The sequence below is a fragment of the Lygodium microphyllum genome, chromosome 19 (genome assembly GCF_053477565.2).
Source record: "Lygodium microphyllum isolate KBCC chromosome 19, Lygodium_microphyllum_v1.1.10, whole genome shotgun sequence".
NCBI classification, from domain to species: domain Eukaryota; kingdom Viridiplantae; phylum Streptophyta; class Polypodiopsida; order Schizaeales; family Lygodiaceae; genus Lygodium; species Lygodium microphyllum.
Genome location: NC_141153.1, coordinates 114,446,709 through 114,465,662, shown reverse-complemented (window position 1 = coordinate 114,465,662; position 18,954 = coordinate 114,446,709). Strand labels below are relative to the sequence as shown.

Below are 18,954 nucleotides of genomic sequence, written 5' to 3'. Positions count from 1 at the left end.
TGCTACCCAAAGCTTCGGGAAAGGCTCAAGCCGAGATCGAAAATTAAGGTGATCATAGAAGACGCAGAAAGAAAGAAAAGAAGGATCAGGATGACTCTTCATTGGATGAACTAGGGAAGTATAAGCCCCAAGCACCAGAGAAGTATAAAGGAGAAAGGGACTCTGCGAGTATGAATAGATGGATTCGTGAAGTAGATGGGTACATGAGGCTGCTCAAAGTTTCTAGCAAAAGAAAAGCATTGGTGGCGGCCCAACTGTTGGAGGGCGATGCTTCAAAATGGTTGATGTATGAAGAAGAACAATATGGCAGGAAACTATCATGGGATGAGTTGCAAAGAAACATGAAGGATTACTTTGTGCCAAAGAATGAGCCATTGAAAGTCAGAGATGAATGGAGGAATTTGAGGCAAATTGTTGGAAGAATGAGAGACTATGTGCAAAAATGCAAATCTCTAATGCTGTAGCTACCAAACATGGATACTAATACAAAACTACATGGTTTTTTGTATGGAATGCAACCCTGGGCTCGAAGGGAAATAGAAAAACAAGATCCAAGAAGTGTAATGGAGACTATGACCATGGCAGAAAGGCTAATAGATTTTGATGGTAGGCAAGGCAAGGCAGGTCGTGATACCTCGCAAGGAGGCAATACCGGTCCTGCAAACTCGACATAGGGAAATAAACAAGATCAAGGATCATTTTAAGGTAATGCATTTGGAAGCAGTGGGTGGAATAGCAGGCAATCCCTCAGGCTAGATTATAATGTGAGAAAACTTGGTCCGAATCAACTCCACCAAACAGTTGGTAGCTCTAGAACTACCAACTCGGGAGTGGGTCAAGGGAATTACACAAACAGGGGAGGCTATGGAGGGGGAAATAGATACAATCAAGGTAGAGGGGACCCACTAACTTGCAATATATGTGGGGGGGATCTCACTTCACACGAGAATGTCCGAGAGGTGCAATGGCCTCAACAAGTGGATCTAGATTTGCTTATGCCCAGGCAGAGACAGAGATGCCGAAGTCCATAGTACAGATCACGGAAATAGCAGATGAAGGCCAGGAATGGGAAGGAAAGGCCAAGGTCAGAGCAGTTGGGGCAAAACCCTCATCGACTGTGCCTACCTTCATTCCGAGCATCACCAACATGTTTGTTCAGGATAAGGTGGGGAATCAACCACAAGTGATGATGGTGGACATAGGCGCAATCCACAACTTTCTATCCCCTGAAGTAGATGCTCGACTAGGTGTGAGGCCTATGAGGGCAGAAGGATTGGAAGTGTCATTTGTACAAGGAAAATACAGATATTGTGAAATAGCAAAGGATGTGCCGGTTTAGATTGGGCACTGGCAAGCAAGCTTGAGTTTCATAGTGGTCCCGATGGATGACTTTGAGGGCATATTGGGCATGGATTGGATAGACAACCATGTCGCACAAATAATGGGTCTAAGGAAATATAAAATCTACCTACAAACCCCACAAGCAGTGGTGTGGATGCCATGCTTTTGCACAAGAAGCAAGGGCCACAATGCAGCACCGGCGGGCAATGCAGTGGATGCTAGGCTGGTGGTCACGAAGGTGAACAAAACAAGGTGTGCTCCAAAAGAAAGTACTATGCAAGTATGGGTCCCAAAGGTGGCAGCAAAGGATCAGAACCATGAAGAACAAGCCAAGAGCTTACTAGAGATGAAGCTGGCGAAGGCCCAGATTGAAGCATTGGCAGTGGAAGCAACGAAGACAGTTAAGGTGAAACATGAAGAGCAAGTGGATGCTCAATGTCCCATGGAGATTACTGCCAAGCAATTGGAAAGAGAGTTGAAACATGGGGGCTAACTACGGCTATGTGTGATGCGGCTGATTGAAGAACCTGTGATTCAACAAATAATCTGGACAATAAGAGATAAGAAGGTGAGAGAGGTCTTGAACATTTTCTAGGATATCATGCTCGACAGATTGCCCCCTGGATTGCCTCGCGGTAGGAGTGTAGATCATAGGATGGATCTCTAGCTAGGAGTTTAGCCCCCAACTAGGCCTGCCTACAAGACGACGGGGTACAGAGCTGGTGGAGCTCAAAAGAAAATTGGGGGAAATGGAAGCATCCGGGCACATCAGACCTAGAAGATCACCCTATGGTGTTCCCATGCTATTTGTCAAGAAAAAGGATGGGTCTCTCAGAGTGTGCACAAATTACAGGGCTCTTAATAAATCAACAGTAAGGAATAGGTAACCCGTGCCAATGGTGGATGAATTATTGGATAGGTTAGAAAAGCATAAACCCATCAAAACTCCTCTTTGATGATCAAAGAAGGCTCCCTTGATGTTTGGGATCAAGAATCAAGAGAGAGATTGTCTCAAAGACCTTATAAGAGATGAAGATCTTCAAGGATAGCTTGTTGCCTTCTATTCCCCTATTATCCCTTGTTTAAAATAGTTCCAATACTCTCCTCTTGAATGCATGAACCTCCAGCTCACTTACTTGGTGACCATCTCCACCATTTGGTGTCAGATTGTATTTGCATTTTTTGCTACAGCTTCTCTTCCTCCACCTAGCATCCATAATCTCCATTTGGCATCAATAGGCACCTACATTTTTGTTTGCAAGATCACCTCTCTCTACTTAGTGACAATGCTTTCCATAAGGGGCATGTTACTTCAACAGAATCGACTTGAGATCAGGGTACCAACAAATCCGGATCGCGGAAGGTGATGAAGCGAAGACGGCATTCAAAAGCCGGTATGGAAGCTATGAATGGTTAGTTATGTCAGAAGGACTCACCAATGCCCTAGCTACCTTTTGTGAACTCATGGACAAAGTGTTTATTGACTACTTGGATGACTTTGTAATAATATACATTGATGATGCGCTGATCTATAGCAAAACTCTAGAAGAACACTTGAAACATCTTGAGAAGGTCTTTAGCAGGCTTCGAGCAAACCAATTGTATGTCTAGCCCGAAAACTGCGAATTGTATGCAAGATGGGCATCCACTGTGTTATGAGTTAAAGAAGTTAGATCCAATTGAACGGAGATGGGAAACTCATGAAAAGGAGATGTATGCAGTGTTGTATTGTTTGAGAAAGTAGAGACATTATATATAGGATAAACCAACAAAGGTGTACATAGATAACATCTCCCTCAAGTATTTCCAAACCAGTCTGAGCTATCCCCCAAGCAAGCCAGATGGCAGGTTTTCCTAGCCGAATTTGACATAGAAATTCTACACAAACCAGGCTCCTCCAATAAGATGCCTAATGCTCTAAGCAGACAAGCAAAATTACAAGTCATTAGTTTGGCCGAAAGTAGATTTGGTGTTCAAGTGCGAGAGAAAATGGAGACAGATGAAGACACACAACAGCTCTTGAAGGATACAACAGCAGGAAACACTCCTTGGGGAATGTACGAAATGAGAAATGGCCTCATCTATTGCCAAGGAGCTCTTTACGTTCCCAAGAATGATGACCTTTGAAAACAAGTGCTTTGGGAGTGTCACGACAGCCCTAGAGGGGGTCACTTTGGCCAAGTGTGGACATTCGACCGCCTCAAAAGATTCTTCTATTGGCCCAAGATGCGGGAGGACATTATAGAATATGTATGTACCTATCCTACTTATCAAATGTTGAAAGCATAGTGGATGAAGCCAATAGGGAAACTTGAAGAGATGCCAATTCCTTCTCATCCTTGGGACGTGGTTAGTATGGATTTCATCACAGATTTGCCAAAGTCTCATGGATGCATGGCCATCTTTGTGATGGTCGATTATTTTTCAAAGCAAGCTCATTTCATTGCTATAGAACCTCCTATTATAGCCTAGAAAGTGGCCAAGCTGTTCTTTTCAAGGGTGTTCAAATATCATGGCTTACCTTTAGCAATCATTTCAGATCAGGACCCCCAGTTTCTTAGTAACATGTGGCGAGAGCTCTTCAAGCTCATGGATACTCAACTTCGTTTTTCTTCTATCTTTCATCCCCAAATAGATGGACAGATAGAGAGATTGAATCAAGGCATTGAAGATTATATCCACAGTTATGTTCGAGCTGATCGAAAGGATTGGGCGCAATATCTTGACATCTTAGAATTTCATTACAATGCCACATTGCATAGTTCCACAGGATTCACACCTTCGAGGTAGCTATAGGCAAATAAGTTATCACCCCCATGGCTTTGGCAGCAGGAAAGCAATATGTGGAGGATCCAGATGCAGAAGAATTTCTCCTCAAATGGAAACAACGGATGCAGTGGCCCAAGAGAGTCTCCACAACAACAAAATTTTAATTGCCAAGAGATATAATGCTAAGAGATGCAAACATGTAGAGTTCTTCCCAAGAGATTTGGTACTTATTAGCTCCAAAAACATTGAATTGCCCAAGAACCTTACTCCCAAGTTCAACAACAGGTACTATGGACCTTACAAAGTGGTGGCCAAACTCAATGATGTGACATACAAGATACAGCTGCCGCCCAATGTGTTGATTCATGATGTTTTCCATGTACAAGAGTTGCGGCACTTTCATGTAGATACCAGGTTTGGGCGACAACGACCTCTTCCAACTCAATTAGCCTAAGTCCCGTTTGAGCTAGAACTCATCTTGGAAACCCGGTTCATTGCCAAACATCTAGAGTTCCTACTCAAGTGGAAGGACCGGCCAATCAAAGAAGCTTCATGGGTCGCAGAACCGGTAGTCATTGAGGATGCTCGTGACTTGTTACTCCAATTCTACAATGAGTGAGAAGATCCCGACTTATATCATCCTCTATCTCATGAGTGATCATCTGCTTCACAAGTCGTAAATGATTAGTGGACAGATCAGTTGTTGTATTTCCAACATCTACTTCACAAGTTGTACCAGTTGGTGGGTAGACCAATTGTTGTTTTCTCAAGTCCTTGTATCCACATCTGTAATCGAGTCAGTGGGCAAGGCACTCAACATCAATAAATAATTGTAGTTTCAATAAGAACTTGTCTCACACTTGTATTGAGTCAGTGAACAAGGCACAATCCTAGATAGGCAACTTTTTAGCGGGTAGACATTGATCCACTCTCTAGGAGTTGATTAAGATCCCCGGTTCTTTGAGTCAACTAGTCCTACTCCTGCTCAATGAGGGCATTAAGCTTTCTTGTAGGAGGGGAATGTACGAGGGAGGTGAAGTGCGCAAACAAGCATTGTAACAAACATTCATCTTGCAAACGTTCGGGTGTTCCTCCCTCCACATGGGCCTTGCACCTTCATAATACAACTATTCTCTTTCATTCTCAAAGCTCTCTTACAAGCTATACTCTTTTCTAGCAAAGTGCCTTCTTGTGAGCAAAGGTGGTGGATTGACTGCGGGGGATCACAGTGCCAACCGTGGGTGACGCACGAAAAGTTGGGCAAAGCACTCCACTGTTGAGCTAAAACATGCTTTTCAGCTGATTAGCATTCTTAAAACAGCCCCAAAACACAATTAATTAATGAAAAACCCTAAAAAGGGGAGCGGTTCGAGAGAGTTTCAGTGGTCCCCCAAAAACCCTAATTCTTTAGGGCACCCTTCAACATCTATAAATAGACAAGCTGCCCCCATTCAGCCTCATTCTTGTCTGTGCAGGTTTCACACCCTTGAGTGCAGATTTCAGCCATTAGTCTACCTCTACGTGGCTGTCCAGCCTTCAAGACTGCTGCCACCTCTCCATCAACCCTTGCAATGCCCTGGCACCTTCCTCCAGGCTGTCGCCCACTGTTTAGCGCCTTTCTCTAGGCTTCGTTTGGCATCTTCCAGCCATCGCCAGTATCTTCATCACCTTTTGTAGCTGTCGCCTTTGTCTCCAATAGCCTTTGGTGGCAGTGTTTTGCAAATTCCTCTCTCTTCACAGTTCGATTGGTGGCCACAGATTTTGTATCCGTCTCTGATGGACGTCACTCTTCGACATACTGCTCTTCCCTTCAGTATCCGTACACTCTTACATTCATTTGCAGTATTCATTCACTTCAGAGTTGTATTATTCTTTCTCTTCTTCTGTTTGTGTTTGAGTTTTGAGGTTTGCGTTTAGGGTTTGAGTTTTGATTAAGGAGTCTGTGTCTGTCTCTTTGCGTTTCTGTCGTGGTCGTACACTCTGTGTTTCCTCGGTCCAAACCCTAGTAGTTTTCTTCACATGGTATCGGAGCTAGTGCTCTTGTAAAGAGTATCCCGCGGATATTGTGGAGAGCTAGTCTTTATGCGAGGCACACAATACGATTCATAACCGAATCACAATGTTCCAGGCACCTTCTTCTTCAGTTTCTATGATGTCCTATCACGCTTTTCCATCATTGGAGGCCCTGAGACAGCATTATGGACTCGATGAGGAGAACGAGACTCCACTTTCACCTTCACCTTCTTTTTCTACTCCTATTCCAGATTTCACTAACATGACAGAGGAGAAATTTGAGGAGTACTATTGCAACAAGTACGGTAATGTTTACATCCCTCCTACAAGCTTTGCTACCACATTCGGACCGGTTGGTGAGACTGGCCACCTCTCTGATTATGGAGGACATATGGCATTTGGAGCATCTGGTGATCCATCTTCATCATTTCGTCCAGGGCCAGTGTCAGATTCGTATAACCCTTTTGAGTTGAATGAATCAAAACCCTCGCTTATTTCTTCTTTTGAGGTGCAGGATCCGGATGGATTTGTGTATGTGAACTTTAATAGAGGGGGCTCACAAAGTAGACGGGATTTAGGTACATCTATAGCTTCTGTTTCATTTGAGCATGTAACACACACTTCTCACTTCCCTCCCATCCCACCCTTGATCATCTCTCTTCATCCTTTCAAAATCTCAAATTACACTCCACATCCGCTTCACAGACACTAGGGGTTGGATCTTTCATCTCCACTCCTAGCATCTTCTTCTTCTCTACTCCATTCTCTACCTCTTTGCACCATGGAACTTCATTAGGGGGAATGCCACCCTTTTTTTTGCAAGTAAAATGTGGCTAATTATATTACTCAAAAAGTTGATTACAATGGAGTGCTCATGCTCAATAGAGTAGCTGGAGTTGAAGCAAAGTCACAAATACATCATGTATACAAGCCTATCAAGGTAGTTTGGGGGGCATGGGGGCAAGAAGCCATGGAGAGGGGTGTATCGCCTTTGGGGCTGCGTGCCTGCATCATGAAGAACAGGTCCTGGCCGCCCCAGGTATGCAGAAAGTGAAAACGGAGCTCTTGACGAGCTCGAGACTTGCCCTGCACTTGGTCCCACTGGCCGCGGAGGGGGTGGATGATAGAAGTCCAAAGCTCTGCCAAAGTCGCCTGTACTGAAAGGCACTCCCTACCAAAAACCTCTTGATTGCGTGCCTTCCATATGTACCATCTTGTAAGACTCCCTACGATCTCCCATACCTCAGAGCGGTCTTGTTTGAGCTCCAGTACTTAGTGGTTGGGTAAAGCCTCCAAGACGACCACTGTGCAAGACCCAGCCTCAATGATGAAAATTGTGTCCTGCATCCCAGCCTCATACAAAAGGTGACGGCCTTGGCTGATTGCCTACTAGCAGAAAGCTCCCATGAGATATATCCAAGGCTAGGTGCCAGACAACGGAGAATGCGCCAGGCTCCTCTCCACACAAGCTGTGCCGCCTTGAAGACCAAAGACAATGCTTTGGAGTTTCCAAAAGCTGATGTGGGCAGCGTTTACATCCTCCATCCTGCTGCATCTGTGCTAGCCAACTCCCAACCGCCAGACCTCTATGTGCCAAAAGCCATAGGAAATACGATACCCTCCTTGGCCTCCAGCTATCTCATAGGCGGCGGCAGAAAGTCCGATGGAAGGCATTCGTGATGCTGTGCTCCGCCTAGTATCTGCTACACGAAGGTGCCCAGTCCATGTCTTACTGCATTAGTACATGTCTGCCAATCCTGGATGTGTACTCCAAGAATCTCAGTGGCTTCTTGGTGACTGCACCGAACTTCTCCTAGAACACATAAGGGTCCAAACGCTAGGTCTTCCCTTGGAGACCAACCACATGAATCCTCCTCCAAGGAAGGACAATGATCTCCTCATCTTGCTGTCCTCTGTCAAGGACCAAACGCCCCCCATCCTGCACGGTGAAGAAAATCCCATAGGGGGCGCCCACTCTACTTGTCACCTGTAGGGGAATACCTGCTAGTGAGAATCTAGCGGCCCATACCTCACCAAGCCCCACCGGCTCTTGGATTGGGGGGTCAAGCCACTCCTGAGGGATCGCTGCGTAAATATCCCTTCTCCTTAGCTCAGCTTCTCGCTAACAACTTGATGCCTACTCAACACCTCTCCTGATCCACTATCTTGTACACCTCCTGCCACGTCCTGATAGTATGAGCAGGGCCAGCCTCCCATCCAGCCCACTGGATTTGGGGGTGCTTGCCAATTTGTATTTTGTCCTGATCTATGACCTGGGGGTTCTAGACCATTGGCTGGAGGTCTCTCTCTTCCTAGCATCCTGGGGGGACTTGAATTAGGGCCTTGCGGAGGCCCTTCCACACACAAAGTAGATTGCGGAGGAAGGAGGATTTGGGTGGCGTGCTCTGGGCCGTCGTGAAGATCCATCTGAAGGATGGCCTCCAATCGCCACCAAGCCTCGGTCTGCACTCCTAGAAACGCTTCTGTAAAAGGACCTTCTAGGTCTACCCTCCTGGTGTGAGCCCGCAGACTACTAGCTTGCCCAAAAGGGCCAGGCTCTAGAACTCTGGGTCTATGATCCCAAGCTCTCTCTCAGACCAATGCCGGATGATGGCTGCCCACGCCACCTTGGCCTGAGAATCCGTGGAACCGTTTGAGCTGGCCCAGAGGAAATTCTGCACTAGGCGGCGAAGTTGAACTACACAAGACGAGGAAAAGCACCAACACGAGGCAATGTACCAAGCCGTCGCTAGGAGGACCTGGTTGACCACCAAGGTTCGGCCCGCTAAGGAAAGGCGGGTAGTACTCGAGTAGGTTTCTTTTGCCTGATAGATTCAAGAACTAGAAGAAACTGCTGGGCAGGAGTGATGTCGAGTCCCAAGACGCCCCACTCCGTACTAGAGTCCGGGTCTGTAAGAAAACCGACTTTCGCCAGTTGATTTTCGCTCCCGCTGCAGTGCAAAACACCTCCAAAGCTAGTCTCACTCTCTCTAGCATCAACTCATCATCCTCTATATAAAGGGCGGTATCATCTGCATACTCTGAATATAACAGCTTTATCTTCTCTCTCATCGGAAGTCAAAGGCCACGTAGCCCGCTCACACGTGACCGGAGGAAATAAGACATCGCCTTTGCAAAGAGTAGGAACATATACGGGGCAAGAGGACAGCCCAACTGGACCGATCTCTGTAAAGTGCAGAAACCTTGTGGATCCATGTCTGGGGGAAGCCCAACCTCACCATGGTGCCCTCTAAGAAGTCCCAGCCAACCCTGTCATAGGCTTTCTCGAAGTCTAGAAGAAGTACAACCAATCCTTGACCACTGTGCTGGGCCTAGTCACTCGTCTTGAAGAAGGTAAAGACAAAACCTGTCTGTGTGTCATGAATGATGTCTGGAAGTATGGAGGAGTGTCACTCCAAGGCACAAGGTCTTCCGTCTAAAAAGCCTCAGCAAATCGTTGCGCCTGCACAGTCGAGTGGGGCTACGCCTTCCGCTCTTGCTTCGTTTGCTTCTTCAGCACTCGTTGTTGCTGCTAGACATATGACCTGAGCACAGCCTCAGCAAACAGTCTCTTTCACTACCCCTGAGGGATTGGTTGATCGGTTTGCAGGTTCCGATCCTGTTGCATTTCATGCATCCATCTCACCTTCCTCTCCACCTCGTCAGGTGTTCCCTTGGTAGAGCCTGCTGGACGTACATGTTGGTAGACTTCTTAGACTAGCATATCTCTAGGTTCTTTAGGATACCCTACGTCAGTCTAGTATCCATTTTTCGCACTCTTAGAGTCGGGCCCATAGCTTTTCCATTCGTAAGTCTTCCGCTACATTTACTCACACACACACACATTCATTGCATTGTCTTTTCAATTAGATTATCTCTCTGTTATGTTTTTCTTTTGAGCATCTCACCACTGACCTCTATATTTGCAGATTTTTATCTCTTTTGCAAGGTTTTCTCTTTCAGTGTAGGGCTAACTTGCAGGTTGCTTTGGTCCTACCTGGGCTAGAGACATGGGGATGCGCACCGTTCCTTTCATGGTTTCATCATCCTAGGAGTACTTGCTCTTCTTCAAGCATGGAGGTTTCCTCTCCTGAGACGAATTGTGCAGCATCTCTCTCGATGCTATCATGGCAGTGACTTCTACCTTGCTCTTCCAGTGGGGTGCTTTATCCACTTAATCTTCATCATCTTCTTCCATTCCTTATGGTTCTTGGCATCACATGAAGACCGACATCAGGCTCCTCTTCCTTCTTTGGCATCTACATCCAGGTTGAGAGGGGGTTCCTACCCTTGGTATTCTCCAGGCTTCAGCATCTTCGACATCGGCTTCTTCCCCTCTGTTGTACCTTTCCCCTTTGCATTGCATGATATCATCATCTTTGTACTAGGGCACTTAGGCAAGTGAACAATTTTCCCACAAGGGACACTATCCAAGTGGCACTTGCTGTATGAGCATTCTTCAGCATGTAGCATACTTTGTATCTCATTGTGCAAAGCACCACTTGAGCGGATCCTAAGTTGTTTTCACCAGCGGTTATTGTCACCATACCACCATACTCCATCATCACATGAATACCTCATTACTTTTTTTTCCTTGTCATCGACACCCTTGAGTAGATGGGTAAGCTTATACTATTTTGTGATGTGTTGGGTGTATCCTCCCTACTCCTGTCTTCTGGGTCATTGTTACTCAATCGGCCGCATCCCATAAAATGTAACTCTCATTATAAATTTAAAAAAAAAGTTCAATGTGATTCCATCCGCCTTTGTAGGGCTTGGTAGGCCAGTGGGCAGTCAACGTGCACTCTTTGTCCAATGCCTTGTCCAATCTAGGGTGACTACTTGGACTCCCTTGGCGATGGTAAGATAACCATCACCTCTGCAGTCTTGGTAGGCCATTGGGTAGTTGACGTATACCCTTTGTTCGATGCCCTGGTTGCTTTGGGGTGGGACACCTTGGGGTAAGTAAAAATCAAAGTGGCTGGCCTAACCTTTCAACTCCATTTTGGGCCTGAGAGGGGGTGTTGAGCTAAAACATGCTTTTCAGCTGATTAGCATTCTTAAAACAGCCCCAAAACACACTTAATTAATGAAAAACTCTAAAAAGAGGAGCGGTCCAAGAGAGTTTTAGTGGTCCCCCAAAAACCCTAATTCTTTGGGACACCCTTCAACATCTATAAATAGACAAGCTGCCCCCATTCATCCTCATTCTTGTCTGTGCAGGTTTCACACCCTTGAGTACAGATTTCAGCCATCAGTTCTTTCTGTATGTGGCTGTCCAACCTTTGAGATTGTTGCCACCTCTCCATCATCCCTTGCAGTGCCCTGGCACCTTCCTCGAGGCTGTTGCCCACTGTTTGGCGCCTTCCTCCAAGCTACATTTGGCATCTTTCAGCCATTGCCAGCATCTTCATTACTTTTTGCAGGTGTCGCGTCTGTCTCCAGCAGCCTCTGGTGTCAGCGTTTTGTAGATTCCTCTCTCTTCACAGTTCGACTGGTGGTCACAGATTTTGGATCCATCTTTGGTGGATATCACTCTCCGACACATTGCTCTACCCTTGAGTATCTGTACACTTTTACGTTCATTTGCAGTATTCATTCACTTCAGAGTTGTGTTCTTCTTTCCCTTCTTTTGTTTGTGTTTGAGTTTTGAGTTTTGCGTTTAGGGTTTGAGTTTTACTTTTTGTGTTTGTGTCTATCTCTTTGTGTTTCTGTTGTGGTTGTACACTATGTTTCTGTAGTGCAAACCCTAGCGGTTTTCTTCACATCCATGCACTCCTAGTGTGTCACACTTCTTGCCAAGAGAAGGATTGCAAGTTTGGGTTGTGGATATCGCACTCACAAAATAATCGCCCATATTATGTGGTTTTGCCCTTGTTCTAGTGTTGTCAAGCATGGAGTATCATGTTACTTAAGGACGTGCTTCTATTCCCATAGGTTTGGCAAAGACTGATGTTTGGAATCATCCCTGCTCCTTTAGAGCATTATTTTCCATCCTTTGCTTGAATCAAATTTTCTCACGTTTTGCATTTAGAAATATTGCAATCAACATGTTGTCTTTGGTCATTTCATTATGACTCCTTTACTTTTTACAGGAGATCTCTCTAGTAGTCGCTTTATGACTGTGGTTTCGGGATATCGATTAGGATCAGTATTTCTCCTTTTTCAATGTTTTTGGCATTGGCTATGTTCACGCTAAACATGACCTTTCTACCCTTGGCACTGATGTAGACCAATTTATGCTTACAAAAAAAAATGTCTGTGCGTGTGTGCACGTGTCTTATTGATACTTGTGTCTTGTTGACGTTTTCTGCTGCATGAGTCATACTTGGCCCGCAGCTTGGGTTTATAAAATTCTGCCACCTTCGCTTGTGCAGGCACTTTGTCTGAAATATCAGTTATATCAGAACCAGATAATTTCGATTAGTGAGGTGGTGGAATCCAACACCTAGATGCATGTGATCAATAATGTAGTATCATACAGATACTGGTTTGGTATCTGCATGAAATTCATGTTTTGCAGTTTTGCCAATTTAAGGTTCTTTGGGGCACATTGTTTCAAGCCCCGTGGATTCTTAGTTTCTGCACAGGACTCATTTCTGACCCATTTATCTGTGTACAGGTAGATTGTCGTGTGGAATGTTCAGGAAATGATACCAGTACTGTTTTCTGTAGCATTGGTTTGGGCTTCCTTATATAAAGCTTCTCTTCTTTTACAACTGAAGCAAGGGAATGAAACTCTCATTTTGGACCAAGTAGTATTAATGTAAATCGAAAGAAACATGGGAATGGAGATTTGTATTTGGACCAAGTTACATAAACCGTAGTTTCGATTTCAGAAGTTTCCAAAATTGGTCTGTGCCCACTAGCTCTTTAAGAGTTGTGAATTTCACATGCATGTTCATATATAGATGGCAGTTGAGTTTAATATATACCTAGATTTAGAATTACTAATAGCAAAAGAAGAGACGTTCTATGTAAGTGACAAATTATTTTGAAGTGTTTATTCCAAACCCTGGCTGCAAACATGTTACAGTTAATTTCTGTAGATTTATGTTTTAATTTTTGAATCCAGGCAAATGTGCATAACAGTAGGAGTAGAGAAGGTCCCTGGGTGCTTGAAACAGCTTTGAAGGATCTAGCAGAGATCAGACTTCAAACAGCAGCAGAGATAAAACGTCAGCAAGAGTTACTTCTCTCACTGGAAAGAGCACTAAAGGCTGCACTGAAGGATAAGGAAGTAGCAATTAAGATAGCAGCTGATGAATCACGGAAAAGGAAGGAAGTAATCACTGCTCTTGCTAAAATTAAAGCTGAAGGGGAAGCTTACAGATGGGAGGTTAATTCTGCCAGAGAACAAGAAGCTGCAATACAATCTAGGTATGAAGAGGCCTTGGTCAATCTAGAAAAAATGAAGTTAGAGCTAGCCAGGGAGTTCAATCTCAGAAAACTTGCTGAGGAGAAGGCTATGCAAGAAGCCATTGCAAAACAGAAAGTTATTCTGTTGTTGCAAAAGGCACAGCATGTTTTCACAAAATACAGTTTTGATGAGCTCCAAGAGGCCACAGATAACTTTTCACAGGAAGGAAAGCTTGGTGAAGGAGGCTATGGTCAGGTCTATAAGGGTGTGTTACACCACATGGATGTTGCTGTTAAGGTCCTTCGGCAAGCAGGTTCACATGGACAACGCCAGTTTCTCCGCGAGGTGAGCAATCATAAATTTTCTCACTCACTGGTTTGCTTTGCGTTAGATTTTTGAAAACACAAGAATCTTTTGATTTCTGTTCATAGTTGGTGTATATCTATTATCAGCATGTATGAAGCTGAATCCAGCCATCGCTTACTTTCCAGTCGAATATTTTATTTGAATGGAAAAATCTTATGTCAGGACACAATCATTTCATCATCATACAGCTGATCTGTGTGCCATTCCAGCTAGACTGTTGATTGTTTGTGCTTCGTTGCATCTTCTTCTACGGAATATAATTAGCCACTCCTTTTTTGCCAAAAAAGGAGAAAGAAAAAGCCATGCTGACCGGTTTGTCAATTCCTTTTTTGGAAAAATAGATACAAGTAGCGACTGGTATGGAGTGAATGCTACTTGCCGGCTTCTTGTCTAAGTGGCAAGAGATACATTGCAACCCAAACATTATAATACCATCAAGCCTTGCCCACGCCTTGTCCTCACTCTGTGAATCCTCCTCATTGGTACTGAAACTCCTATTCCTAATCAAACCTCGACGATTGATACTTCATTGTTATATCGTATAATCGTGTCCACCTTCTGTTTCATTACCCCCTACTGTTACAAATTAGAGGGATATCCTGACACAAGTTGAGGGTTCATCCATAGGGACAATGCACAATCAAATGACTAGCGAAATTGCTCTAGGTTGTAAGATTCCAAGGTACGATATTTATTTCCACCTTATGAGACCGTATACTTCAAGGTACAAAGGTATATAGACTTATGGATGATGGAAGCACTATCGCTAACTCTGAGTTTGGCTTCATGAAATATCATTTGCAAGACAAGTCCCAAAGCAACTCTGGATACCCATGTTCTGTGGAAAGTGTTAGCTTGTATTTTTCATGCTTGTCATCTCTTGGTTGTGAATTCCATCAGAGTTTTGATGGAGATGGATCTCTGACTATTTTCAGCCCTTGCATTAGTGTGCATTTCCGTTTTTTAGTTGGTTTTGGTGTTTAACCCCGGTTGTCAGTGATCTAGTTCAATGCTTTTCAGATGTTAGCCTGCCCGAGGCTGCATTCATACCTATGTGCCCAGCTTAGGGGCTGCTGGCCAGGTTTGACCAGGTCGGCTGCCCATCCAAGGCCAAAAACTCCTTGCATCTGTGCATACTTGCCTTTTACTTCATCAAACAGTGGTCTACCTTGCTACTTCATCAGTACCCTTATCCAATTACCCACACCATTTCTTCATGAAGTACTTCATCACCCCTACATTGCCTTGCATGGCTTTTGTTTATGGAGGATGTTTTCTGCCCACTATCATTAAAAGCCATTGAAAGCATCTTGTTGGGCCCTTCCAGCGGATATCCCAGTTCCTGGAGACCTCAAAGTGCTGCCATTTGATTCCACAATCTCCCAGCCAAGCAACCTATTCAGTTCCACCTCCAGCCTTTTTTTTTCAGCACACAACCTGCTACCAACTGTCAAGGACCTTCCAAAAGCTGTTGCCATCTGTCAAGCTGCATCTCTAGCTGTTTCAGGCCGCCGAGCAGTCAGTGTTCCTCCTCCAGCTGTTGCCCATCAGCTGACAGCTGCATTTTAGACACAAAGGGCACATGTAGACTGCTGTACCCTGCATTTTTGCAGCCAGCAGGCCGCCCTGCTGCCACCCTTGGCTTAAGCCTGATTTGGACAGGTGATTGTACAATGATCTGTGTCTTCAGCAACGGGTCATCTGAGAGACTGCTTGTGTTTGGGATCCATTCGACACAGTTTTGGGGCTACCATCGGTGTCTATGAATCCTCTTCTAGCTCACCACATCCCTAGACCACCTGAGACATGGAGGTTTGAGGGCCATTTTGCCCTACCAGCATATTCTAATTCAGTCATTCATTTACTCTTCATTCAGAGTCCTCTTCTCCTCGAGTTCTACTGCTTTCACTATGTTCTTGTTGCCCACTTGGAGTTCTCATTCTCCATTCAAGCATTTCTTTATAACATGCACTGGTTCATAGGGGAATGCAAGGACAACAGCATGAGGAGGTCATAGTAGTGGAGTGGTAACTGCCTCTCTGACCATATATATGGCCTTTTCACCCTCCACTTGACGAAGAAAAGACTCTTCTAACAAAGCTGTCATCTAGTAGTGTAGTTTTCTTTTTCCCTCTTACTTGCTTTCCCTTGTTATGTATAAATTAGATTGCACTTAGTTACCATATGAACTAATAGAAGGATAATGTCTTAGAGAAAGAATCTGGATAGTTTCTGTGAAATTTGAATAGATTTGTAGTATTACTCATGTGCATGATCAAGATTCTAAAAAAGGATTGAGGTTGTTTTTGAACAAGCCATAGTGGATCTCATGATATGCTAGTTAACAGAGGGATGGTATCTTTTGTAAATATCTCACTAGTAGCAGCTCTCTCTTCTAGCCCTCTGGCTTGTCCTGTTTCTATCAAACAGTGCTGGACAATTGCTGTTTTTGAAACTTGTTTTCACAGTGTGATAACTCCTGAAATCCAGCTTTGCAATTTCAGAATGTGTTCTAAACATGGAAAAATCAGTGTGTTCTAATGGAAGCTCTATTTTGATGTCTCGTTGTCTCTCTTCCCTTTTAGGTCATTCATAGGTGGCTGCTAGTTTCATGCTTTCTATTCTCCAATGCATACAAAAATATCCAACAAGGGTTAGAATCGGTTTTACTGTTGCTGGCAGGTTGAACTTTTGAGCCAGGTTCATCACCCTTACATTGTAGCACTTGTTGGTATGTGCCAAGAAAGGGCAAGCATAGTTTATGAATATATGAGTAATGGGAGTCTTGAAGATCGCTTGATGTGCAGAGGGGGGACACCTCCACTTCCTTGGTATGTACGCTTCAGCATCATCTTTGAGACAGCAACTGCCTTGGCATTCCTTCATAATATGACACCAGACCCAATCATTCACCGTGACCTGAAGCCAGGCAACATATTATTGGACCAGAACTTTGTCAGCAAGCTGGGTGATGTTGGACTTGCAAAATGGATCCCAAATAACTTGCCTCACTATATTACTGTTGAGAGAGATACATCACCAGCTGGTACCTTTGCATACATGGATCCAGAATACCTGCGCACAGGATCCGTTGGGCCCTTCTCTGATGTCTTTGCTTTAGGGATTGTGATCCTCCAAATTCTCACAGGCAAGCAGGCTGTTGGTGTGGCAGACATGGTTGAAGCAGCTATCAATGACAAAAGGCTTGAAGAAATCCTTGACACATCTGCTGGAGAGTGGCCACTCCCTGAAACTTTGGAATTAGCAAACTTGGCTGTGAAATGTGCAGAACCAAGACGGAGAGACCGTCCTAACCTTGAGACCGAGGTCCTTGTTACTCTTCAAAGACTGTGCAGGGTTGCTCAAGCTGCATCTATTGTGGAAGCCAGTTTTTCTGAGAATAGGGTTATGCCAAACTGTTTTGTCTGCCCACTGTCTCAGGTGTGATTCCTCAACTTTTTCCTACTCATTAATATTATATGTTGTTTACTGTTATGATAACTCCATTGTGTATTTGAAGATAGTTATATACTTATTTTCTTCTTTGCTGGCAACATCTATGCACATACTTAGTGCATCAATGAATTGTCTTGTCCTTTTCAAAGTGAGCTGGACTCACCTTGTTCTATACACTTTTTCAGACAGTGATGTCAGAACCATACATTGCAGCTGATGGATTCACCTATGAGCATGCTGCAATCAAAGATTGGCTTAATAAGCATGCAACCTCACCAATGACAAACCTAAAGCTAGAGCATACAGGTCTTACAAGAGATCCTTTTCTCCGAACATCAATCATGAAATGGAAAGGTGACAGTCAACAACATCGTGCACCATGGTCTGATCCACTATAAGCAGCTGGACAATGTTTCATAAAAGACGCTTCATGTTCCAATCTATAGATAGATGTTAATTACTTTCACAAAGGTGTAGAAAAATCATGTAGAATGCCCAGGTCCTTGTAAGGGTCTTCATCCGCTCTTAGAGTTTCTTTTTAATGTCTGTCCTTTCTACAAGTCAACTAGTTTATACTCCCCATCACTTGCTGTAGTTAGTGCAATGGGGTTCATCCATGGAATTACATTCTTTATTTGTTTTAAGAAGTTATTCTCCATAGTATATTGTCAGTTTTGTATGTTTTTCAATGTAAGTTTCTACATTTATCTTCTGTAGCTGTGTGAAAAACCACAGCTGTTGAACAGATTGCTTGAAAAGATACTACATGAAAGTACATCCTTTGACTATTTTAAGACATCTTCTTGTAATTGAAGATGCGTTTCTACTTTTATCTTCTGTAGTGTGAAAAGGGCTGCACACGTGCTGTGAAGTTAGTAGTAGAGAAGCTATAAAATGTGGAAGTCCAAATGTAAAACCACCATCTACCTGTGCTGTATTCAAGGTTGCATCACCTTCTAGTTCCGAAGATGCCTTTAATTGTGCCATGATACATTTAATTCTGAGAGCTCAATGATTTTGAAGATAAGTTTCAATCTCCTGTAAGACGCACCAGAAAATTCAACCAGTAAAGCAAGAGCACTAAGCACATCTCCCCTACATTCCGTAAGTCTACTGAAAGGTGATTGCCACATTGCAGCCTTTCTCTTCCAATATCTTTCAGAGATAGCAACAACACTAATTGCATTGATCCACCTATCCCTCGGGTGTTCCCAGTAGCATTAACCCAAGCTTCTTCGGTAGCTTTAATATAAGTTTCATCCTGTAGGAAGGCAGTTTCTAGCTGGAAAATAGGTGGGCCTCCAATACTCTTTAATAATCGTAATCAATCTGCTAGAGAGAACCAAGGGGATGTGGTCTGATGCTAGGATTACATTTTTGACCCAAGCCACCAACCACAATGAGTGGTTAAAATCTGTCTAAACTTGCAGCCCTCCATGAGCTATCATCATGTCTATAGTGCCATGTAAACTGAAGTGCTGTGATGTCTTATGACCAAAGCAATGTCAATCAGCTTATGTTTGAGGCATAGAGTCTCTCAACCTTACATCATAAACCGTTAATCCCATCTCATGCGAACTATCAATTTCGCCTCTTCCAATTTCCTATCAATAAATTAGTCTCTTGTCCTAGGAAATCTTTAAATGCAC

At 44.0% G+C, this 18,954-nt stretch overlaps 1 protein-coding gene across 2 annotated transcripts in view; it reads left to right on the top strand.

Annotated features, from left to right (window-relative positions):
* Positions 1 to 17,999, top strand: part of LOC148020286 (U-box domain-containing protein 52-like) — a 78,800-nt gene extending 60,801 nt beyond the window's left edge. For both annotated transcript variants that reach the window (XM_087700619.1, XM_087700617.1), the window contains exons 6-8: positions 13,199 to 13,828; positions 16,532 to 17,290; positions 17,491 to 17,999. In XM_087700619.1, coding sequence (XP_087556745.1) covers positions 13,199 to 13,828; positions 16,532 to 17,290; positions 17,491 to 17,703 — 1,602 coding nt within the window. In that variant the 3' untranslated portion in view covers positions 17,704 to 17,999. The remainder of the gene's footprint in view (positions 1 to 13,198; positions 13,829 to 16,531; positions 17,291 to 17,490) is intronic.
* Positions 18,000 to 18,954: the final 955 nt, after the last annotated feature.